Source organism: Mauremys mutica, chromosome 14 (genome assembly GCF_020497125.1).
Source record: "Mauremys mutica isolate MM-2020 ecotype Southern chromosome 14, ASM2049712v1, whole genome shotgun sequence".
NCBI lineage: Eukaryota > Metazoa > Chordata > Testudines > Geoemydidae > Mauremys > Mauremys mutica.
The window spans coordinates 26,849,767-26,874,240 of NC_059085.1; the positions used below are offsets into that span (position 1 = coordinate 26,849,767).

Consider the following 24,474-nt stretch of genomic DNA (forward strand, 5'->3'; position numbering starts at 1 on the left):
TAGTAAACTGAACTGCTGTAGTGATGCAGTAGATACAATGTAAATTACTTGGTAACGTACACTAATGTGGGTTTCTGCCAATTTTGCCCCACAGCTGATCTCCTTATTTAATATTAATGTGTAGTACAGGTCTGTCGCATCTTACGCGCATTTAACATGCACAATTTCAGCTTTACATGGTCAGCAAAAACAAAAACAAACAAAAAAAGAGAAATAATAATTTTAACACTGTACCTTTAGTGCGGGCAGTGATGAGCTGCCAAAATATTAACCGGTTCCCTCCTCCTCACCCCACGAGGGGGTCGTGCCCCCCCCGGGACTCCTGCACCATCCAACCCCCCACGTTCCTTGACATCCCCCCCCCCGGGACCCCTGCCCCATCCACCCCCCTTCCCTGTCCCCTGACTGCCCCCTGCTGCCCCATCCAACCCCTCCTCTCATTCCTGATGGCACCCTGGGACTCCTGCCCCATCCAAGCACCCCTTCTCTCTGTCCCCTGACTGTCCCTGGAATCCCTACCCCTGACTGCCCCCCGCCACCGCATTCAACCCCTGCTCCTTCCTGACTGCCCCCCCCGGACTCTTGTCCCCATTCAATCTCCCTGTTTCCTGCCCTCTGACCGCCCCGACACTAATCCACCCCCCCCAACTCCTCTGCCCTCTATCCAACATCCCCTCCCTGCCCCCTTACCATGCTGCCTGGAGGTGGGGGCCGGGGTGGCTCGGCTGGGGCCGGGGTGGCTCGGCTGGGGCCGGGCCTAGGGGCCCGGGCCGGAGCCGCGCTGCCCAGGGTCAGGTCAGGGTCGAGGGCCGGGCCAGGCCAGAGCTGTGTGGCCCCTGGAACCCTCCTTCCGCTCGCGCCCCAGCTCCACTGCCCCAGCTCCCCTGCGGGAAGCCACTGATTCCTTCTCAGCCCTCCCAGGCTTCCTGCGCAAATGGCTGATTTGTGGGAAGCTGGGAAGGGGGAGGAGAACCCCGGGGAGCATTCAGAGGAGGAGGCAGAGGCGGAGTGAGGTGAACTGGGGCAGGGGAAGGGCAGGGAGCTGCTGGAACTTTTTATAAATTTAAAAGCCCTTTTCGAACCAGTTGTCCCTCACGGGACAACCGGTTCGAAAAGGGCTTCTAAATTTAACAACCGGTTCCTGCGAACCAATGGGAACCGGCTCCAGCTCACCACTGAGTGCGGGTGATTCCACCCGCCATTACACTCAATGTAATTTTGACTATACGCGATTTCCGCTTTACGCGCTGACTGCGGAATGTAAACCCAGTGTAAGATGAGACAGACCTGTACCTCCCAACTGTGGATTTCAAAGGCATTCCAATGTTACTGGAGGCTCCAGGACAAAGTCCTGCCCTTCAGCTCAGGCCACCAGACTTTTGCCTCCTGTGGCAGAACAAATTGATTCCATTTCTCGTGATCATTTTGGTTTATAACTTTAATTTTTATTTGTTTTTCTTGCAGTAGACACTTCATTTTGACTTCTAGCTCCTCTCTCCCTCTCCTGAGGTGAGAAATTTCTGGAATATTGAGGCTCTAAATCTGGCTTCTCTGATACAGCACCTCTTGGGTGTGAGCGGGCTTCTTCTGCCCCTCACTTAGGCAGCAGTGAAGCTCTGCAAGCATTGAACCAAGTCCAAGAGGTGCTATAGGTGGCTTTCCAGGAGCCTCGGAGGGCAAGGTATGCTCTGCAGCCACAAGTTGTCAATCCTTGCTCTGCTAGGATACAGGCTTGAAAGTTATGTCCTGCAGCTGTAAGCCACCAACCCTTGCACTGGTAGGGCATAGAGTTTTGAATTGGAGAGAGATATAGGTCCTCAAAGCATGCATAAAGCTGCAGCTCCATTGTGGGAGGTTAGACCAGGAGCATGAGCATTCCCACAGAGGAGAGAGAGCCTGCTCAAGGATAAGTCTTGCAAACTCTACAGCAGGGGTCTCAAACGCGCGGCTCTTGGGGTTATTTTCTGCAGCCCGCGAGCTCCTTGCAGCCCCCCCGCCCTCCTCCAGCGTTTGCCTAGAGCGGCTCTGGCCCGATGTGCGCCAGGGACAGGGCAGGCTGCCTGCCTGCCTACCCTGGCCCTGCACTGCTCTGGGAAGCGGCCAGAACGTGGGGAAGGGGGGGCACAGGGGTCTGTGTGTTGCTGTTGCTTCAGGTGGGGAGGTGTCAGTAATGCGGCCCTCGGGCCAATGTACTAGTCCTTGTGTGGCCCTCATGGTCATTTGGGTTTGAGACCCTTGCTCTAGAGAGTCCCCAAAAGGCAAAAGGAAGCATCCCCTTAATAAGGTTTCCATTTGTTTTGTAATTAGCAAGTGATGTAAATATCAGTGTTTAAACCCTGACTTCTTTTGTTTTCCCACTCTGAGGGAACCGTTTACCCTCCACAGAGGCCCTTTCCTAGTACTCTGTATTAATCTTACTGCCCCTCTCCCATCTGATAGCATGTCTGGGCATGTTGAGAAGCCTGTTACTCCTGTGAAAATCTGCCTGAGGTTTGTTGATCAATATATGCAGGTTAACATATACATATACATGTACATGTAATAATTAGGGCTGTCAATTGCAGTTACTCACGCGATTAACTAAAAAAAATTAATGGTGATTACAAAAATTAATTGTGATTAATTGCACTTATAACAATAGAATACCAATAGAAATGTATTAAATATTTTGGATGTTTTTCTACATTTTCAATATTGATTTCAGTTACAACACAGAATACAAAGTTCACAGTGCTCACTTTATATTATTATTTTTTATTATAAATATATGCACTGTAAAAATGATAAACAAAAGAAATAGTATTTTTCAGTTCACCTCATACAAGTACTGAAGTGCAATCACTTTATTTTGAAATTGTAACTTACAAATACAGGATTTTTTTTGGTTACATAACTGCACTCAAAAACAACAGTGTAAATCTTTGGAGCCTACAAGTCCACTCAGTCCTATTTCTTACTCTGCCAATTGCTAAGACAAACAAGTTTGTTTACATTGACGGGAGACACTATTGCCTGCTTCTTATTTACAATGTCACCTGAAAGTGAGAACAGGCTTTCGCATGCCACGTTTGTAGCTGGCATTGCAAGCCGGTATTACATGCCAGATATGCTAAACGTTCGTATGCCCCTTCATGCTTCAGCCACCATTCCAGAGGACGTGCTTCCATGCTGATGCTGCTTGTTTTAAAAAAAAGTCAGATTTGTAACTGTACTCCTTGGGGGAAGAATTGTATGTTTCCTGCTCTGTTTTACCTGCATTTTGCCATATATTTCATGTTATAGCAGTCTCAGATGATGACCCAGCACATGTTCGTTTTAAGAACACCTTCACAGCAGATTTGTCAAAATGCAAAGAAGGTACCAATGTGAGATTTCTAAAAATAGCTGTAGCACTTGACCCAGGGTTTAAGAATCTGAAGTGCCGTCCAGAATCTGAGAGGGACGGGGTGTGGTGCATGCTTTTAGAAGTCTTAAAAGAGCAACATTCTGATGCAGAAACTAAACCACCAAAAAAGAAAATCAACCTTCTGCTGGTAGAATCTGACATGATGATGAAAATGAACATGAGTCAGTCTGCACAGCTTTGGATCATTATTAAGCAGAACCCGTCATCAGCATGGACACATGTCTTCCGGAATCGTGGTTGAAGCATGAAGGGACATATGAATCTTCAGCGTATCTGGCACGAAAATATCTTGCAACACCAGCTACAACAGTGCCATGAGAACGCCTGTTCTCACTTTCATAAACAAGAAGCGGGCAGCATTGTCTACTGCACATGTAAACTAACTTGTTTTTCTGCGTGATTGGCTGAACAAGAAATAGGACCAAGTAGACTTGTAGGCTCTAAAGTTTTACATTATTTTATTTTTGAATGCAGTCTTTTTGTACATAATTCTACATTTGTAAGTTCAACTTTCATGATAAAGAGATTGCACGACAATACTTGTGTGAGGTGAATTGAAAAATAATTGTTTTTTACAGTGCAAATATTTGTATTCCAAAATAAATATAAAGTGAGCACTGTACACTCTGTATTCTGTGTTGTAATTGAAATTAACATATTTGAAAATATTGTAAATATCCAAAAAAATTTAAAATAAATGGTATTCAATTGTTGTGTAACAGCACGATTAATTGCGAAGAATTGTTTTAATTGCTTGACAGCCCTAGTAATAATCCTGTTCTCTTATGTAAGTATCCCATAACACCTTGCATCTGATGACATAAGTTTTGGTTTAGGGAAACTGTCAAGATCAAGACATTTGAATGTTCTACTCTGTTATAAACCTAGGAGGTGCCTTCACACTCTTGGTACCTGAAAAGCATGTGTTCAGAACAAAAATAAGGGGTACATCATGGTACCAGAAATACAAAATAGAAAGATGATTGTTTAAATCTATTTTCAGATGATGCATACAGTACCTTTTACTTGTAAGCAGGAAGGGCATAAAAAGTTGGCTTTATGGGATATAAATCTGAGAGCACACCTTCTGTGTAAGATGAATGTAACAACACTGCATGGGATGGCTTCCTGGATACTAGTGTTGTATTTAACCTTTTTCCTGTATTGCGGTGTTATTGGCTTATAGCAATAAACCTAGCTGACATTGGTTATTTGGGCTCTTGAATATATTTCATAATGCACCAGTGTGGTCAAGCAATTAACTATACAATTTATCAACAGTTTGCAAAGTAGTGAAAATTGTACCTGTCCGGGTTTCAGTTGAGAAACTCTCACTTTGCAAGGGAAAGGGGCCCAGAATCTCACGGGTGAGAAAAGGTCTCTCTTCACCCTTCCCTCTCTCAGTAGACTGGCTCCGCACTAAAGCATAAAGCAATGTGAGAGGCCAGGGCAGATACACATGACTCCATTCTCCACACAGTTGCACCATGATGGGATTACAGGGAGGTAAGACTGAAATCCCATTCCATGCTCAAAATGACTCATGGTGTACTGAGTAAAGCCTGTATGATACTAGATCTCTCCTGAAGTGCTTACATGGGTGCTAACCAGCCTTGGGAAGCAGGCAGGTGTCGGTTCAGGCTCCTGGGTCCATGTAACAAGTTATTCTCACAATCCTCAGTACCCTTCCTTAGTTTAGGGGTCCCTAGACTAGGATGAACAGCATACTAATCCTTCTTTTCTAAACAACTGGCCAGTTGTTAGAAAGGATTCATACCCAACAGTTCAAAATCAAGAAAGTTTTTAACCCAATGCAGAGAATTACTCTTACAGGGGTCAGAATAGTCCTTACTCTGGCCAGAATTTTACCATCATGATAAAAATTTGAAAAGCTCTGAAACTTGATTGCACCAGCCTTTTCCTGGCAATGGTCATCTGTAGCAAATGATCTCCAATGGGTGGGATTGCTAGTGCCATGCATGGACCTCCACCCATGAATGGATGTCTTAAAAAGCACCTGCAGGAATTCCTTCTGAGGATGTGGAACTGCACACCTGATCCAATGCAAAATTAGGTGTCATTTTTGGATCAAAGCAAAGCTCCCTTTGTGGGCATGTAAGGACAAACAAGCTGACGGCCAAACAACATGTTGACAACCAGCCCAATTTTTTATCTTTTGAACCTTACATACTCTCTTGGAAACAAGCCTCACAGGTTGGGGAGCATACTTGGAGGACAGATTTCCAAAAATCTCAAAGTATACATCCTTTTAATTCACTTCAATAGCTCTATCAGTGGAGTGTTTGAATAAAAACATAGGCATGTCCTTACTGGATCTGACCAGTTGTCTGTCAAGTCCAGTAACTTGTCTGCGACAGCGGCCATTATAACTGCATCGGTAGAAATGACATGAAATCACATAGCAGGTAATTATGACACTCACAGGGGAAGTCACCTATCTCCCATTTAGAGATTGGTTACTCCCTGGCTTTGGAAGAACTATAAATACTCATGCCTCAATCACAAGCCAAAGATGAAAGCTTCCTTGGGGCTATGGAAATGATGTCCTGAGCAAAGAAGAATCTGCTACCTTTGAAGACAATTCATTTAAAGGATACAGAAAAGAGAGTGTTAAGTCCTCCTCCCGCTCCTCTGCTGGCCCAGAAGACACCGATGAGGCGATTACTGCCCCTCCTCCTGCCGTCCTGCAGGAGGATTCTAAGGCCCACCAGGAACTATTAAAAAGGGTGTCATCAAGCCTCAACCTCCAGGCAGAGGAGGTGGAGGAGCCCTCGGACTCCCTGTTTAATGTACTGTCTGCCTTGGTATTGGGCAGGGTGGCCTTGCCTCTCCATGAAGGGGTGGCGAAAATTTCAAATGCCCTGTGGCAAACCCCGGCCTCATTGGCCCCCATCTCTGAGAGAGCGGGATGCAGGTATTTTGTGCCTGCCAAGGGGCATGAATATCTATACACCCCCTCCCCACCCCAACTCCCTGGTGGTTGAGTTGGTCAACCACAGGAAGCAGCAGGGCCAACCAGCCCCTGCTTCGAAAAATAAAGATTGAAGGAGTCTGGACTCAACTGGAAGAAAAATTTATTTGTCCTCGAGCTTCCAGTTACAGGTGGTGAACAGTCAGGCTCTCCTGGGCCGGTATGAGTTCAACCTGTGGGGCTTTTTGCCCAAGTTCGAGGACTTCCTCCAGGAGTATGGCAGGAAGGAATTCAAAGCGCTCGTGGAGGAGGGTACAGTGGCTGCCAGGGCAACCCTGCAGGCAGCGTCAGATGCGCTGGATACAACCGCGCGGTCTATGGCCTCCGCGGTGTCCCTGAGAAGGGCATCTTGGCTCCTGCTCTCTGGGCTGCCCAATGAGGCGCAGACCTCCTTGCAAGATCTCCCAAAGCTCTGTTTGCGGTACAAATGGATATAAAACTGCATGGCCTGAAAGACTCCCGCACGATGCTTCAGACTCTGGGCCTCTGTGTTCTGGCTCCAGCTAAACCTAAGTTCAAGCCACAGCAAGCTCCTGCCCAGGTCACCCACTCCAAATACAAGCCTGCTTATAAAAAGTCACAGGACTATAAGAAACGCCTGCAGAGGGGCCCTCCAAGGGCAAACAGGCAGTGAAACGGTGGTTTTGACGGGACGCCCGGGGGTGCACTGCCAGTTCTCATCAGGGATCCACCCATGATAAAGCTTCCCTTCTACAACTGGTTGTGTGCTTTCCTCCCAGAGTGGTTGCAGCTGATCTCGGACAGATGGGTCCTCAGCACCATCTCCTGGGGTTACATCCTCCAGTTTACCTCCACCCCGCGCATCCACCCTCCACCCCTGTCCCTCCTGGGGGATCCCTGTCACAAGGCTCTACTCAAGCAGGAGGTGGGGTGACTTCTTGGCCTAGGATCAGTGGAAGTGGTGCCAGTGGAGTTCAAACGCAAGGGGTACTACTACCTCTATTTCCTTATCCCGAAGGCCAAAGAGGGAACTTAGGCCCATCCGGGACCTGCAAGGCCTGAACTGGTACATGGTGAAGCTCAAGTTCCAAATTGTCTCGTTGCCTCCATCATTCCCTCCCTGGATCCCGGGGCCTGGTATGCTGCCCTCGATCAGCAGGATGCGTACTTCCACATCCATATATTCGAGGGGTGCAGACGTTTCCTCCGTTGCATGGTTGGACAGGAGCACTACCAATTTGCGGTCCTCCCATTTGGCCTGTCCACTGGGTATTTACAAAGCGTATGTTGGTGGTGGCAGCCTACCTCAGGTGCTGTGGGGTCCAGATCTTCCCCTAAATGGATGACTGGCTGGTCAAGGGTAGCTCCCGGTCACAGGTGCAGGATCACGTGGCATTCCTTCTGTCCACATGTGCCACTTTGGGCCTATTGGTAAACGACACCAAGTCCAAGTTAGTCCCAGTACAACACATAGTTTATCGGGACGGTTCTGGATGCCATGTCGAACAGAGCCTCCCTCCCATGGGACAGATTCGAGATCCTGAAAGGGCTCATCGACATGGTCAGAAAGTTTCCAGTGACAACAGCCAGAGCGTGCCTCCAGCTCTTGGGTCACATGTCGGCGTGCACAGGTGGTCTGTCATGCCAGACTCAGGATGAAGCCCCTCCAGCTCTGGTTGGCCTCAGCATTCTTCCAGGCCAGGGACAGGATGGACAAAGTCCTCCCTGTGCCCGAACCAGTGACCGCCTATGTAAGGATGTGGTGTAAGCATTGTTACATACATACATACATTTCCATAACTGTTTAGTGGATATCTTTTTATTTACCTACAGTGGTGGCCCTCCCCAGGGAACATGCTCCATGGGGTCCCATTCAGAGGCAGGTCACCGTCGATGGAACTGGTGTCCGATGCATTGGACTTGGGGTGGGGAGCCCATGTAGGGGACGCTCAGACCCAAGGTCTGTGGTCTGCGCAGGACTTGGCCCCTCCATATAAACGTCAAGGAGCTCAGGGCAGTGCGGCTGGCGTGCATGGCCTTCCGCTCACACCTGGAGGGCTGGGTGGTCAGGGTTCTCACATACAACATGGCCTCGATGTTTTACATCAACAGGCAAGGCAGGGCCTGATCCTCTGCCGGGAAGTCCTCAGGTTGTGGGACTTCTGTATAGCCCATGACATTTGCCTACAGGCCTGCCACCTACCAGGTGCCTGGAACTTGCAGGCGAATCGCTTGAGCAGGGACTTCTCCTCTCAGCACAAGTGGTCTCTTCACCCAGAGGTGGTGTACAGACTTTTCCAAGAGTGGAGAGCTCCCCAGGTGGGCCTGTTTGCAACTCGGCAGAACCGTCGCTGTCCCCAGTTCTGCTCCGGGGGTGGGGTGGGGGACAGGGATGGGACGGTATCTCCAATGCCTTCCTCCTGTCCTTGTTGGGCCGGTTCCTCTCTGCCTTCCCCCTGTTCGGCAAGGTCCTGGAAAAGATAAAGAGGGACAGGGCCTGGTTCCTACTGATTGCCCTGGCATGGCTCAGGCAGCATTGGTACGGGACCCTCATGGGCCTGGCGGTCACCCCACCATTGCTGTCCCACCCGGACCTTCTCTCCCAGAACCATGGCCGCCTTCTCCACCCCAACCTAGCGGCACTCCACCTAATGATGTGGCTGCTTAATGGTTAGGTCGGGAGGAGAGGACGTGCTTGGAAAGGGTCCAGTGCATCCTCTTGGAAAGCAGGCGACCCTCCACGCGCTGAGCCTACTTGGCAAAGTGATCTCGGTTCTCCCGATGGGCAGATGAGCGGGGCGTTTCCCCCGTGGCTGCCCCGATCCAGCTAATTTTGGACTACCTCCTTCATCTTGGAGCCCAGCGTCTTGCGCCCTCCGTCAAGGTGCACTTGGCAGCCATATCAGCCTTCCACCCCTGGTGCAGGGCCACACAGTATTCTCCCATGCTATGACTGGCCGATCACTTTGTGCATCTGTACCTGTTATGACCTGGTGGGAATCCCCCTGGCATCAATTGTGAGGGCACACTCGACTAGGGCACAGGCCTCCTCGACAGCCTTTTTGGCCCACGTCCCCATCCAGGACATTCGTAGGGCTGCTATGTGGTCTTCAGTTCACACTTTCATCTCGTATTATGCAATCGTCTCCCAAGCCAGGGAGGACAACAAGTTCGGCAAGGCTGTGCTCAGTCCTGAGAATTTATGAATTCCTACTCACCTCCAACAGATATAGCTTAGAATCACCTATTGTGGAATACAGATGAGCAATCACTCGAAGAAGAAAAAACAGTTACCTTTTCCGTAACTGGTGTTCTTTGAGATGTGTTGCTCATGTCTATTCCACATCCCGCCTTCCTTCCCCTCTGTCAGAGTTGTCTGGTAAGAAGGAACTGAGAGTGGGGGGGAGCGCGCAGTCATGGAGGTGCCACTCCTGGAGTTCTTAGGAGTGCTCCCCTATGCGTACTGCTAGGGGAAAAACTTCCGACACAGGTGCACGTGGTGAGCACGCACACCAATTGTGGAATAGACATGAGCAACACATCTCGAAGAACACCAGTTACAGAAAAGGTAACTGTCTTTTTCCTTACTTTATAAAGCTCTTGCTTTATATAGGGGGAACTTCCATTTCTGTCTGTTATGCTATTATAATAGCTCTTCTCCTCCTCCCCCCACATCTGTGATTCACCACTCAGTACTTCCCATTGTGGCACAGCTTCTCTTCAATCATCACTAGAGTGAGAAACTTACTTGATAACTTTCTTAGCAGCTTCTATCTGTCTTTAACCAGGCCTGATAGCCTGGTAAATGACCAGAGTGCAGATTGATTTTTTTTCTAAAGGGATACTTAGACATATAATAATTAGTTATACATTATATAAAGTTGTCTAAATGCTGCTAATAATTGGTTGCTGGAGTGTTTCTATAACTTTGGAAGAAGAAGCTGAAGAGAAGGGCTTAGTCCTGGAGCTTCAAGCACCAACATTGGACCACTTCAGAATTCCATAGGTGGAGGGCGCTATCCCAGTACTGATGAATAAAGAGAAGTTGCTACCAGAAAATAATCAAGTAAGAGACTTTTCATTTGCTGGTGTGCCAGATTTAGTTTCTCTATAATTAGTTGCACTTGTTTATTAAGTTTTGTCAGTGGATTTGGACCACTGTTTTGCACACATCCTTAATGAAGTTGGAAAGTATCATGACATTAAATGACATTCTACACCAGTGGTGGGCAACCTGCAGCATGCAGCCCTTCAGGATAATCTGCTGGTGGGCCATGAGACTGTTTGTTTACATTGACAGTCTGCAGGCACGGCCGCTCGCAGGTCCCAGTGCCCATGGTTCGCCGTTCCTGGCCAATGGTAGCTGCGGGAAGTGGCGCGGGCATAGCATTTATTCCCCAAGTAATATCAATTTAAACCTCAGAGCCAATCTTTGGGAGTACTAGCAGTCTTGTAGGCAGAGAAGTCTTATGTCTCCTATAGCAAGATCTCTTAGGCTGTCTTGTGGCCAATGGTGTGGAAATTCACCAAATTCTACAAATTGGTCATCCAGTCTTCAACCAGTGATGTTTGTGGCAGAAATTTTCTCTACACCATATATAGGGCTGCCAAGCGATTAAAAAAATTAATTGCAATTAATCGTGCTGTTAAACAGTGGAATACCATTCATTTTAAATATTTTTGGATGTTTACTATATTTTCAAATATATTAATTTCAGTTACAACACAGAATACAAATTGTACAGTGTTCACTTTATATTTATTTTTATTACAAATATTTGCACTGTAAAAAACAATTATTTTTCAATTCACCTCATACAAGTACAATCGTGCAATCTCTTTATCATGAAAGTCAAACTTTAAAATGTACCGTTATGTACAAAAAAACCTGCGTTCAAAAATAAAACAATATAAAGCTTTAGAGCCTACAAGTCCACTCAGTCCTACTTCTTGTTTGGTAAGTCACTCAGACAAACAAGGTAGGTTACAATTTGCAGGAGATAGTGCTGCCTGCTTCTTGTTTACAGTGTCACCTGAAAGTGAGAACAGGTATTTGCATGGCACTGTTGTAGCTGATGTTACAAGATGTTTACATGCTAGATGCGCTAAAGATTCATATGTTCCTTCATGCTTCAACCACTATTCCGAAGGACATGCGTCCATGCTGATGATGGGTTCTGTTTGATAACGATCCAAAGCTGTGAAGACTGACGCATGTTCATTTTCATCATCATGTTAGATTCCACCAGCAGAGGGTTGATTTTCTTTTTTGGTGGTTTAGTTTCTGCATCAGAGTGTTGCTCTTTTAAGACTACTAAAAGCATGCGCCACACTTTGTCCTTCTCAGATTTTGGACGGCACCTCAGATTCTTAAATCTTGGATCAAGTGCTATAGCTATTTTTAGAAATCTCACATTGGTACCTTCTTTGCATTTTGTCAAATCTGCTGTGAAAGTGTTCTTAAAACGAACATTTGCTGGGTCATCATCTGAGACTGCTATAACATGAAATATATGCAGATTGTGGGTAAAACAGAGTAGGAGACATACAATTCTCCCCCCAAGGAGTACAGTTACAAATTTAATTGACACATTATTTTTTTAATGAGCATCATCAGCATGGAAGCACGTCCTCTGGAATTGTGGCTGAAGCATGAAGGGGCATACGAATGTTTAGCATATCTGGCATGTAAATACCTTGCAACGCTGGCTACAAAAGTGCCATGCAAACTCCTGTTCTCACTTTCAGGTGACATTGTAAATAGGAAGCAGGCAACAGTATCTCCTGTCAAGGTAAGAAAACTTGTTTGTCTTAGCGATTCGCAGAATAAGAAGTAGGACTGAGTGGACTTGTAGGCTCTGAAGTTTTACACTGCTGTTTTTGTGTGCAGTTATGTAACCAAAAAAAATCTGCATTTGTAAGTTACACTTTCACAATAAAGAGATTACACTTCAATACTTGTATGAGGTGAATTGAAAAATACAGTTTTTGTTTATCATTTTTACAGTGCATATATTTGTAATAAAAAATAATATAAAGTGAGCACTTTGTATTCTGTGTTGTAATTGAAAATGTAGAAAAACATCCAAAATATTTAATAAATTTCTATTGGTATTCTATTGTGATAAGTGCGATTAATATTTTTTAGTTAATTGCTGAGTTAACTGTGATTATGGTTAGGGCTATAAATTAATGCCTTACTAAGGTTAAGATGAGCCTATTTATTTTCCTAATATTTGGATATCCACAGTGAAAAGGATGCTGCCGCTTCTGACTCTAGATGCATGTGGTTGTAGAAATCCCATCATAACAGATGTGTGGACCTTAGTATAAAGAATAATAGGAAATTTATCCAAGGGAATGTATGGAATCAGTTATAGATAGAAATTGACATGCAAAAGTACATGTTTATTTTGTTAAGGAAAATTCTTCCCATCCTCTGTAGTTGGACAGATTGTGCTAACTGTACTTTGAAAAATTTCAACTCTCTCTCATTTAGAAAAGTAGGGTGAAATTATCCTGTGTGTGGAAGTTGTCTCAACTGGTATGTACTTCAGGGATCAGAATATTCTCCTGCAGCCAGTTACAGTAGCTCCTCACTTAAAGTCGTCCCGGTTAACGTTGTTTCGTTGCTGATCAATTAGGGAACATGCTTGTTTAAAGTTGTGCAATGCTCCCTTCTAACGTTTAGCAGCCGCCTGCTTTGTCCACTGCTTGCAGGAAGAGCAGCCTGTTGCAGCTAGCTGCTGGGGGCTTGTAACCAGGATGGACTGGCAGCCCCCCTATCAGCTCCCGGTCCCCTAAGTTCCCTGTGCTGCAGCCACCCAGCAGGCTATCAATTGCTGGCAGTTCAGCTGTCCCTCCCCCCACTGCCAGGTGCTGCTCCTGCCCTCTGCCTTGGAGCTGCTCCCAGAGAGACTCCTGCTTGCTGTGCAGGGAGGGTAGGGGGGGCTAATGTCAGGGTGTCCCCCTCCCCCTGCTCCTGCTCCCCGCTTACCCCTTCTCCATATAGAGCAGGGAGGGGACACGGATGGAGAGAGAGAGAGAGCCTGGGGCAGCAGCTGCTGTCTCAACTTCCTGATCCACTTAAAAAGACAATGTGCTTTTAAGAGTGGGTCAGCTTACTTAAAGGGGCAGTGTGCATCTCTCTCTCCCTCTCACACACAAGGGGTGTGTATGTCTGTCTGTCTGCTATGCGGTTTCCCCTCGTGTTTGTGCTGCCTTGTGTGAGAGGCTAGATTAACAGTGTGTTAACCCTTGAGGGCTCAGCCGAGTGCTAGTTCATCATTTAGCAGCAAGGCATTCCCTGGGAAATATCCCTCCCTCTTCCATCCTCTAACTTTACTACCTCAACCAACCTTCACAATTATCATAGCTGTGAAAAGTATTAAATTGTTTGTTTAAAACATGTATTGTGTGTATATCTCTATACTATATAGTTTTTTGTCTGGTGAAAAAAAATTTCCTGGAACCTAATCCCCCCATTTACATTAATTCTTATGGGGAAATTGGATTCGCTTAACATCGTTTCTCTTAAAGTCGCATTTTTCAGGAACATAACTACAACGTTAAGCGAGGAGTTACTGTACTTGGTTCTGCTCCCAAAATGCAACCACGCTGAAGTATTTTCAGATAAGATTGGGTGCATTTTCTTCTGGTTATATTAGTAGTAGTATGAATTTGTTCTGTGCTGTTTTATAAGCCATGTGTGACCTCTTTTCAAATTACTAAATCCTATAATTTTGAAGAGTTAAGTTCAGTACAGGGCTGTTTACTGTTCTAGATTGTTTTAATACCTTTATGGCTGTATGGTGCATTTTTCTTCTTTCGAAGCCTTTTGTCCAATACTGCTGGGTCTGATTTTGGTACCTTTTAATGCAAAATGTAATAGTTTCCTTTTTAATTAATGATTCATCATAGTTTGCGTGTAAGTTGATTTAAAAACATCCTGAAGTAGTAGTAACCAATCTAATAGAAAATAATTTTTTGATAATCCTAACTTGTATACCATTGAATTCTCTCTACTTCATCTTGGAACAGACTTCAAAGATGAAATTTACATGATATAAATAACTTTGGTGGAGTAAATTAATACTATATGCTGAATAAAATATATTGTTTTTAATTTAGATACTATATCTGAACTTAAGAAAGCAGAAGAATCTACACAGCATCATCGTAAATGGTACTGGAATTTAAATTTGTATTAATGCTAACTTTTTGTAGTGAGAAAATGTTTATCTGCTCGATCTTGTACTTTTTAAGGTGAACTTAGTGCTCCTGAAAGATGTAAGATTTGACAACCCTGATTATTGAAATCTTCAGTTTACCCACACAGCAGGTACAATACAGTGGTAGTTCTAGTTACTCCTCTCTGCTTTCACCAATATGCCCAACCCTGAACTACTAAGGGTGTAAGTTTACCACGTTCTCCTTGCCTATTCAGATTTTGATTTATGTTCTGAGACTGGATTTATGTTCTGAGACTACATTAACTAGATCTTCCAGTGCAAACAACCTGAATCTTGTAGTCTTCAGCAGCATGTTTCAGCAATAGAAATCTGTAAAGCAGCAGTGTGTTCTTCGGTACATACATTTGCGAAACATTACTCTCAGATGATAGCACCAAGAGTAATTGCCCAGGTTAAATCAATAATAATTGGAGATATATACCAATCTCCTAGAACTGGAAGGGACCTTGAAAGGTCATTGAGTCCAGCCTCCTGCCTTCACTAGCAGGACCAATTTTTGCCCCAGATCCCTAAGTGGCCCCCTCAAGGATTGAACACTCAACCCTGGGTTTAGCAGGCCAATGCTCAAACCACTGAGCTATCCCTCCCCCCTAGCAGGGTGGTTCTCAGTCCTTATTTGGATAATCTCCGAGCTTCCACCTCCGGATAGATAAAATTGTGGCTAATCGCTGTGAGTGGGAGCCATATGCACAAAGACTCAGAAGAAAGCACAGTTATTTACCTTACACTAATTGTGTTTCCTCAAGATTTTCTGTGCATGTGGATCCCACAAATGATCCTCCATCCCCCCATCTAAGAGTCTTCCCATCTGGGCTCTGGGTAAAGAAGGGACTGGGGAGTGAGTGGGATCATTCCACTCTTTTTGTCCTTGGGAGATGGAATCTGGGGGTATGCACGGCACATGCACGATCCCTAATGGACACTGCTAGATAAAACTTTCTGGATTCCTGTGCAAACGGTGCACATGTGCTCCCAGAGTGGGATCCACATGCACAGAACATCTTGAAGAATCAGTTTTACTATAAGTACAGTAACCATCTTTTTCTGGAGGAGAGGGTTTGAAATGGGGTTTTGAGTAAAGTGATAGGGTATATTTAATAGTTCTACTTGCTGGGTGGTATGTTAACCTTTCTTTCTATTCTTTTATCATGCTGGGTGATATTCCTATTGATCATGAGTTATATTATTGTTAGTATGCCTAGAACTTTTGTATGTGTTAATATTTTAAATTGAAATACATTCAATTTAACTAGTCTTTTTAAAATTTTAGTTTCTATCCAGAAATAAAATGGTTTCAAAAGGAAGATATTGTTACCATGAAGATAAAATTAAGAAATGTACGTGACTATAAATGTGATTTTTTTGGAGACAAGGTTGTTTTCAGGTAGGTTTAAAATGTTATACATAGCAAAATAAAATGTCTTACCAGTTTCCATTTCATTTACCAAAAAAAGCTAACAATTTTGTTTAAACAAATACAGTGCTTTTTCAGGAGACAAATTTTATGTGGCTGACATGGAGTTGCATGCAAACATACTTAAAGGAAAGTCTGTTTGTGTGATTAAGAATGAAGAACCTGTGATTATCCTTGCAAAAGACAAGAAGGAATTTTGGTGCCGTCTACTAAAGCATAAGGTGAATTACAAATATCAGTTAAAATATGTATTTATTGTTCTTAAATTATTAATATTATGTATTGAAATATATATAGTTAGCAGTTGTATTTCTGTTAACAGAATCCTAATGTGTCTTTTGATTTTGAACACTGGGAAGATTTTGAGGATAAAAGCCCCTTTCCTGTTGGTAAGACATTAACAAATATCAGTGTTTAACATAAATACATTTGTTAGCAAACTATTGTCATTAATGTAATTTAATTTAAGTTTACATACTGCTGTTTACCTGAGAATAGGTAGTTCTAACTCCTAGAAACGTTAGTGTTTATAGAAAACCTTTTGCTAGCAGAGTGATTTTTTTTGTTGTTGCGTTTTTATAGTTAATTATGGTCATGTACATTGCCGTTTAGATAATGTTTTTAGAGTAACTTTTTAAAAGATCATTCAGTACTCATTTGTTCCTGCTCATATTGCTCAAGCAATCTGGACTAGTAGGATTCTGTTGTATAGATATTGATCTCAAAGACCTAAAGAGTTAAACTCTCACTATCCAACATTAAGCAGTGATAGGTAGGTTTGAGGTTATTTTTTTCAAAGACATTTGATTTACTCAGTTACTTGGCAGATACTGAAAAGCATTCATTCAAGTTGAAAATTTATTGATTAAACTCAAGAAAATAAGGAATTAAAACAAGCTTTTATATTGAAACTGTAATTATGCAGAACAAACTTATTCCCTGCCAAAAGTCTCTCTCCTTTTGGAGTCAAAATATCAGTCTCTTATTTTCATTTCTTTGAAGAGAAAAGGATTAATTTCACACTCAGTCCTGATGTGTGAAGGACATTTACTTACCTTGTTTTAAACAGGCAGACACAAGATGGATGAGAGAGAGGATAGAAAAGATCGGTGAAATACAGCTTTTGTTGATGCTGCTAGGACCCTGGTTTGAGTTCTGGTCTGGGATGTCAGCTGGCTGGATCCTTTCTCCTTAGTCAAGGCAGACTTGGATAAATAGTTGATTTTAGGATTCAGTGAAAAGCAGAGAGAGAATGAAACATAGGATAGGAGACGAGGGAGGGGAGATAGGCAGAACAACAAGGGAAGGAAAAACAATACAGAATCTAACATGCATCTGCGATGCAGCAATTATGTATCCCTACTGAGGACTTGATGCCATGAAAATATTATGATTTCCAGCCCTCAGAGGTGAAAACAAAGTTCCTTAAAGAAGAGCCAACCGGCCTTCCTCTCAGGAAAATATTCCTTAGCCTGGTCTGCTCCTTCTGATTTAAGGTTGAGAAATTTGAGATGAGTTGCAACATTGGCAGGTCAAGGGATGAGTTGTGAGAAAGATGATTCTGTCTCCCCTCCCACCCCCGTCTCTTTTTAAGAACCCATGAAAGGAGTGTAAGTTGCGTGGCATATTTTTTCATCATCATTTTGTGCACCAATTAAATCCATTTCTGTAAGGCCAGACTTGGCATAGATAACTTTTGTTCCCACATTTTCTTGTTTACTAAGTATAATAGCGCCTTAGTCCTTGACTTATATCAGTAAGCCTATGATGGGGTATATTATACCCTCTGAGGCCCCCTGCTGGAGGCCTTGTGGCCCTGCCACACACCACCCTAGAAAAGGGTAGTGGAGAGGGTCCTCCAAACTGTCTAGAGTGGCTGTATGAGACCCAGCCAATCAGGGCCTAGTATAGGAAGAGCTGCAAGGTCAGAGTAAGTTCCAGTTCCTTGATAGAGCTGGAAGAGTGTGGATGGGTGTACAGTTGGCTGAGGGAGCTGCAGGACATTGGATGAGGTAGTGTTGCCAGAAGCTGAGGAGAGCCCTGAGCTGGTTGCTGGATCTCCATCAGGACAAGGCCCTGAGGTAAGGGTGAAGACAGCATGGGGCCATGGGGAAATGGCTCAGGGAATTAGCGCAGCAGTGCGACTTAGATAAAGGGACACAGCAGACAGCTGCTATCTATAGGGTCCCTGGGCTGGAACCCAGAGTAGTGGGAGGGCCCAGGTCCCATCCTCCCCCCCATTAGCCCCTGGGGGAAGTGGCCTGGACATTGAGGCACTCCAGAAGGGGAACTGAACTGTAGCAAGAGCTGCGGCCAGAAAGGCCTTAAGAGGGCGAAGACTTTGTTGCCAGGAAGGGAGTGCTGGGGCACTGCTTTATCCCGGAGCAGGGACATCTTGGGGAAGACATTACAGAGGGCACTGAGAGAGACCCCTGTTGGACTTGTACCCCGGAAAGGGTTTTGCTTTGCTTTTATCACATAGACAGACTGTGTGTGACTCAGCTAGAGGGTTGAGTCACCGAAGACACACCATGGAGAGTGAGTGTGCAGGCACATGCATTCATCCAAGGGGGCGCTCGTGAGAGGTGAGTGCACCCCGTTACAAAGCTATTTTTGTTTGGATTAATTCAGTTTTTCTGTCTGGTTTTCTTGTATCAGTTCATAACATTCATTTACTGAAAACAACTTGAACTGTTTTCTGAGGTTAATTCTTAGGCAAGAAACAAGTCAGATTATTGTGACATATTACAGACTTTCACATACTTTTCACAGTTAAACTTAGGTTAAACTTTTAGGTACAGTAATGACACCACTTCTCCATAGACACATGCTTTGAGACAAAGGAGCTCAGAGGTCTCTGTCCAACATGCTCATCACTCCTGGTTTCCAACAGGACTGCAGTATCAAAGTACATATGTGACTAATACCCTATTGCAGGGGTAGGCAACGTTTGGCACGCGTGCCGAAGGCAGCATGTGAGCTGATTTTCAGTGGCACTCGCACTGCCCAGGTGCTGGCCACCAGTCCAGGGGGCTCTGCATTTTAATTTAATTTTAAATGAAGCTTCTTAAACATTTTAAAAACCTTATTTACTTTATATACAACAATAGTTTAATTATATATTATAGACTTATAGAAACAGACCTTCTAAAAACATTAAAATATATTACCAGCACGCAAAACCTTAAATTAGAGTGAATAAATTAAGACTTGGCACACCACTTCTGAAAGGTTGCCGACCCCTGCCCTATTATAACAACTCTGTTGTCATAGAAGACAGAAATTACATGGATCTGTATTCATGATCTAAGTGACTCTAGAAATGGCAACTTTTTATTCAACACAACTGATCCTGTGATGTATCAGTTGCATCTCTTGCAGTTTACTGGATCAAATAATTTTTTACTACTTTCACAGTTCCTGGATTAACTGTACCTCTGCCCCTTCCGTGGTCGTCTTAGGGGTGCCTCTTTGGATTTCAGGCCTCTAGTCTTCATCTCTCTATGGGCAGGAACTCTCGTCCCTCTTTCTCCTGCAATTCACTGTGAATATCTCAATAGGTTTGACCTTAGTCCAGCCTCATGGTTCACTCTCTCTCTCCAGGGATAATGACAGTATTTACTAGTGACCAGACAGCTTTTACTTAACAGTATATTTATTTTAGGACAAAAGCATTACAGAGCAGCATATCATAAAAAACTAAATATTCTACACACGTCAGGCTTACCAGATGTGTCACATCTTCTGCATTGAGACACTGTAGGTTCACAAAGTTCTTCAAACCCTTCCTGTAAGTTTTGCCCTCTTACTTATAGTTTCATGTCAGTTTGAGGATCAAATGAGATTTTTTGTCAGTTCAGCTCCCCCTTTATACCAAAAACCAATTATTTGTCTGCTTGGCCTCTTTAACCTAGTCTGAGCTAGTATATGCAGTTCCCCCCAGGGAGGTGGTACTCTCTGGAGAAGGTGACCTGGCCAGGGATTTGCAGTAATTATGCCCCTCTGAATTTAGGCCTCGAGGAAGCTCTGTAATCCTCCCCAACAGAGCCAGAATACATTCTCCAGCTCACAAAGGTATGTACAATATTTAGGGATATGAATATTCCATATGCCTTGCATCTGTCTCTTCTCAGTATAATAGTCTCCTGAAGTTTCTGCATTTCCAAGGTCTCACATCTGTCACAAATAGTTTTTACTCCTGATAACACTGCAGGGCCACATACAAGTGAGCAAAATACTATTCTAGCTAGCTCATTATCCACAAAATTATGTAAATTCTAGTTGCCAACTCTTAATTATATGTGATGTCAGAGCCAGAAAGAATACCTCTGACCCTCTGCTCCTTCAGTTCTAGACGATTACTTCATAGCTCCTGTTAGATCACCACTTGATCCTCTAGATCAGGTCTTGAACTACTGTCATAATCTATCTATTCTGTGGAGTTTATAGAGCACCAGTTGGTTGCAGTTAATAAGATGGAGTAATTCAGATACATGACAAGAATGTTCTGATGTTAGGAGCTTAAAAAAGTTGCAGTGGGCTGATAGTGACTTAATTATTGAGGTTGATATGCACCATATAAATAATTAATAATGCTCTCCAGTTAAGCATTTGTACTGAAGTTCCAGCAGAGTAATGTCCAAACCAGTAGCTTCTACAAAAACAGAGGTAAATTCTGACAGTTTCTCCACTCTTTCTGCTATAACAACTAGGATTATAGCCCAGTTTCTAACAATGGTAAAAGTATAATCAAGGACAAGTATTTTTTCTCAGTTGTATACTTTTTTTTTCTTTTTTTTTAACACAGAAGTGGCTTTCTTGACTACAGAGTTCAGAGATTTCTTCATATCTTCTGAATCAGAGAAGAGATGCCCTTTTGCTTTGCACCCAAACTCTAAAAACCAGTTGGCCACCATTTCAGTAAATCTCTTATGACATGATTTATTGGAAATTGTCTTTAGTAAGAAGTGTCTTATGAGACACCAAAATTTAAAAAAATTACAACCTATTATTTCAACATTCTTTTATATGAAACATTGCAGAATATGGGTAGTTACGTTATTGGCACATCTTTGGATTTCAATCTGGCCTGGTTACAAGAATTTATCACCAATATCACTATAAATGTGGCTTGTTTACAAGAATTTATCATTGATAGTAAGGGACAAGCATCGCATTAACCCTTATCTTCTTCAAGTAGATGCAGACATGTTTTCCGAGTATAGGTGTGTGTGCACTGGAGCAAGAGATTGTGCTTTGTAGTACCCACAGAGGGGCAGTGCTCATGTATGTAACCCGTCCGCTGGCTATATGAGGCAATGCTGCCCTGACCTCCCTCAGTTTATTCTTACCACTGGAGTTGGAACTCTGTGCAGTTGTTGCCTCACAACCTGGCAAACTCATATCTTAGACTAGTTTGTTGTATCATCACTCCCATAATTGCATTGGTCGTTGGGGCACCCTCATTGATGAGCAATCAACCAATTATCTCCATCCCTGACGATTGTGTTTCAGTGCTTGAGTTTCCACAAAGTCCATTCCTGTCCACTCTTTTATGTTGTCAATCCATCACTTATTCTGTCTACCTCTTCTTCTCTTCCCTGTACTGTCCCTTGGAGGATGATCTTGGATAGGGCAGATGATCTTGTTGCATGGCCGTACCATTTCAGCTTGTGCTTCTTTGTGATCTTCAGGCGGTCTTCATATGATCCAGCGCATTGGGTGATGATGTTGCAGGCCTCTTCATTAGTGACATGATTGAAGTAGGAGATGCCCAGGATTTTACGGAAGTAGCTCATCTCTTCTACCTGTATTTTCCGTTCAAGTTCTGCCATAAAGGTCCATGTCTCTCACGCATACAGAAAAATGGAGATGACCAATGTGTGCAGCAGTTTCTGTTTGGATTCCAGGGAGATGTTCTTATTCCTCCAAATTGGCTTTAGCTTTGCTGCTGTTTGCACGGTTCTTGCCAAATTTCTGCCTTGGATCTTTCATCAGTGATTGCCCCCAAATACTTGAACTGTTTCAAGCTCTTGTCCACTGACAGTGATATGTGAGCTGGCCCCATCATGTTTGTTTGTCATCAGCTTGGTTTTCTCTGCACTGATTTCCATGCCATATTTTGCGAAGGTTTTATCCAATCATTTCACAAGGTTGGCAAGTTCATCTTTGCTGCCTGCCAGGCCATCAATGTTATCAGTGAACCGAAGATTTGAAATTGTTCGCCCCCCCCAATGCTGACTGTGCATATGTGATCTTCTAGGGCATCAGTCATTATGCGCTCCAAGTAGATGTTGAACCGTATGGGCAAAAGAAGGCAGCCTTGCCGAACTCCAACAGTGGTGCGAAACCACTCTCCTATTGTGCCATTGACGAGAACTGCACTGTTGTCCTTGGCATACAGCTTTTTACCAGCTTACGACCAACATTGTACTACTTCATGGTTGCCCAGAGAGCTTCGTGCCATACTTTGTCAAACGCCTTCTTGAAGTCAACAAAGACGTGGTAGATGTCCTGCTGGTGTTGTAAGTACTTCTCATATAGAACACAAAGGTTGAAAATCTGTTCTGTGGTACTTCTTCCAGCACGAAAGCCAGCCTGTTCTTCAGCGATGATATTCTCTGCTTGTGGCTTCAATCTGTTCAACATCACTTTGCTGGGATGGCTAATTAAGCTTATGGTCCAGTAATTTTGACACAATTGCAGGTTGCCTTTCTTTGGCAGAGTGATGATTAGTGACTGTGTCCATGTGGAGGGCCACTCACCGGTCTGCCAGATCTTGTTGCAGATCTTGGTGAGTACATCTATTACGATTTCTCCTCCAAACTTCATCAGTTCGGCTGGGATGTTGTCAATACCTGTAGCCTTTCCGTTCTTGAGCGATTTCACAGCTGTTCTTCTTCGAGTGATTGCTCCTATGCATTCCATGTAGGTGTGCGCGCCGCGCGTGCACGGTTCTTCGGAACATTTTACCCTAGCAACTCCGGCGGGCCGGCTGGGCGCCCCCTGGAGTGGCGCCGCTATGGCACTGGATATATACCCCAGCCGGCCCGTCCGCTCCTCAGTTCCTTCTTCCCGCCCGTGACGGTTAGCTGGAACTGTGGAGTGCTCTGTTAGTCCTCCACATCCCTAGCAATTTCTCCATTTCTTGTATATAGGTAGTTAGTATAGTTCATAGTTTAGTTTAGTTAGTTAAGGTACTTAAGGAATTAGGGGGGTTTCCCTCCTTTTTCCCCCACCCGGGGTGGGCTCATGCCCCAGACTCCGGGATTCAAGCCGTGCGCGGCTTGTCAACGGTTGATGCCTGTCGGGGACGCTCACGATTCCTGCCTCCGCTGCCTGGGGGAGTCTCATCGTACCGACAAGTGCCCCATTTGTGCTGCCTTTAAGCCGAGGACCAGGAAAGAGCGGGACTCCAGACTGAAGCAGCTCTTGATGGAGTCGGCGCTGCGTCCACCGGTACCGGCCCCGGCGGCACCTAAATCGGCTTCGGTACGTAGCGCGCCGGCGGCACCGACCCGGCACAGCTCAGAGGCATCCCGTCCGCCGAAACCGGCACCGGCGTCACGGCACCGCTCTCCGTCCCCGGTGCGCAAAAAGAAGGCACCAGCGGCAGCTAAAGCCTCATCTTCCGGACAGATCGCCCAGCCACTACCAGCACCTGTGGCTCCGGCGCTGATGGTGCACTCCCAGTGCACGGGCCCGGCAGCTCCGGCACCAGAAGAGCCGTTGAGCCCGGCCACTCCCTGCTCCCCGGCACTGCCCGAGGTCGAGCTTGGACTCCCTACCACGCCGGAGACATACTCACAGGCGCGGGAGCTTATTGCTTTGACAGAGGCACCAAGCCTCCGGCCCCCGGCACCGCCGGTGCGGGCTGTACCCTCTGCTGGGAAGCCAGCCATGATGAGACCCCTTGGCGCCGAGGAACACCGCGCAAGGGTCGTCAGTCGGTCCCGCTCTCGTAGCCGGTCACCGTCTCGCCGGCCTCGATCCAGGCGCCGATCCACGCCTCGGGACCGTTCCTCGTCTCGGCGTCGGTCCCGTTCACGGTACCGTTCGGCATCGAGGTACCGATCTCGGAGTTCCAGTCGTCGGTACCGCCGAAGGTCTGCTTCTAGAGACCGATCACGGCACCGCGGTGACCGCAGTCTTTCCCGGCACCGCGGTGACCGCAGCTGCTCCCGGCACCGTGACCGGAGCCGCTCCAGGCGCCGGGACCGCAGCCACTCCGGGCGCCGCGATCGCAGTGCTTCCCGACGCCGAAGCCGTAGCAGATCACCGTCCCGGCACCGCTGCGACCGTTGGTCCCGGTCGTGCTCCCGGTACCGCGACGACAGACATCGACCGGCGGTACCACCAGCAGACGCGCACCGGCCGTCCACGGGACACTCGTTGAGCGCATCGGCCCCCCAGTGGTCACGCCAGGCTTCGGTCGTATCCCAGGGCGGCA

The 24,474-nt window shown here is 45.3% G+C and overlaps 1 protein-coding gene across 6 annotated transcripts in view; it reads left to right on the plus strand.

Moving 5' to 3' along the window:
• The window catches only part of TDRD12 (tudor domain containing 12), a 246,959-nt gene that overhangs the window by 121,609 nt on the left and 100,876 nt on the right, over positions 1-24,474 (plus strand). For 4 of the 6 annotated variants that reach the window (XM_044987024.1, XM_044987022.1, XM_044987025.1 and 1 more), the window contains 4 exons: positions 14,490-14,544; positions 15,882-15,995; positions 16,093-16,246; positions 16,348-16,414. In XM_044987024.1, the coding sequence (XP_044842959.1) occupies positions 14,490-14,544; positions 15,882-15,995; positions 16,093-16,246; positions 16,348-16,414 (390 nt within the window). The remainder of the gene's footprint in view (positions 1-14,489; positions 14,545-15,881; positions 15,996-16,092; positions 16,247-16,347; positions 16,415-24,474) is intronic. The other 2 variants (XM_044987026.1, XM_044987027.1) reach the window with 2 other exon arrangements.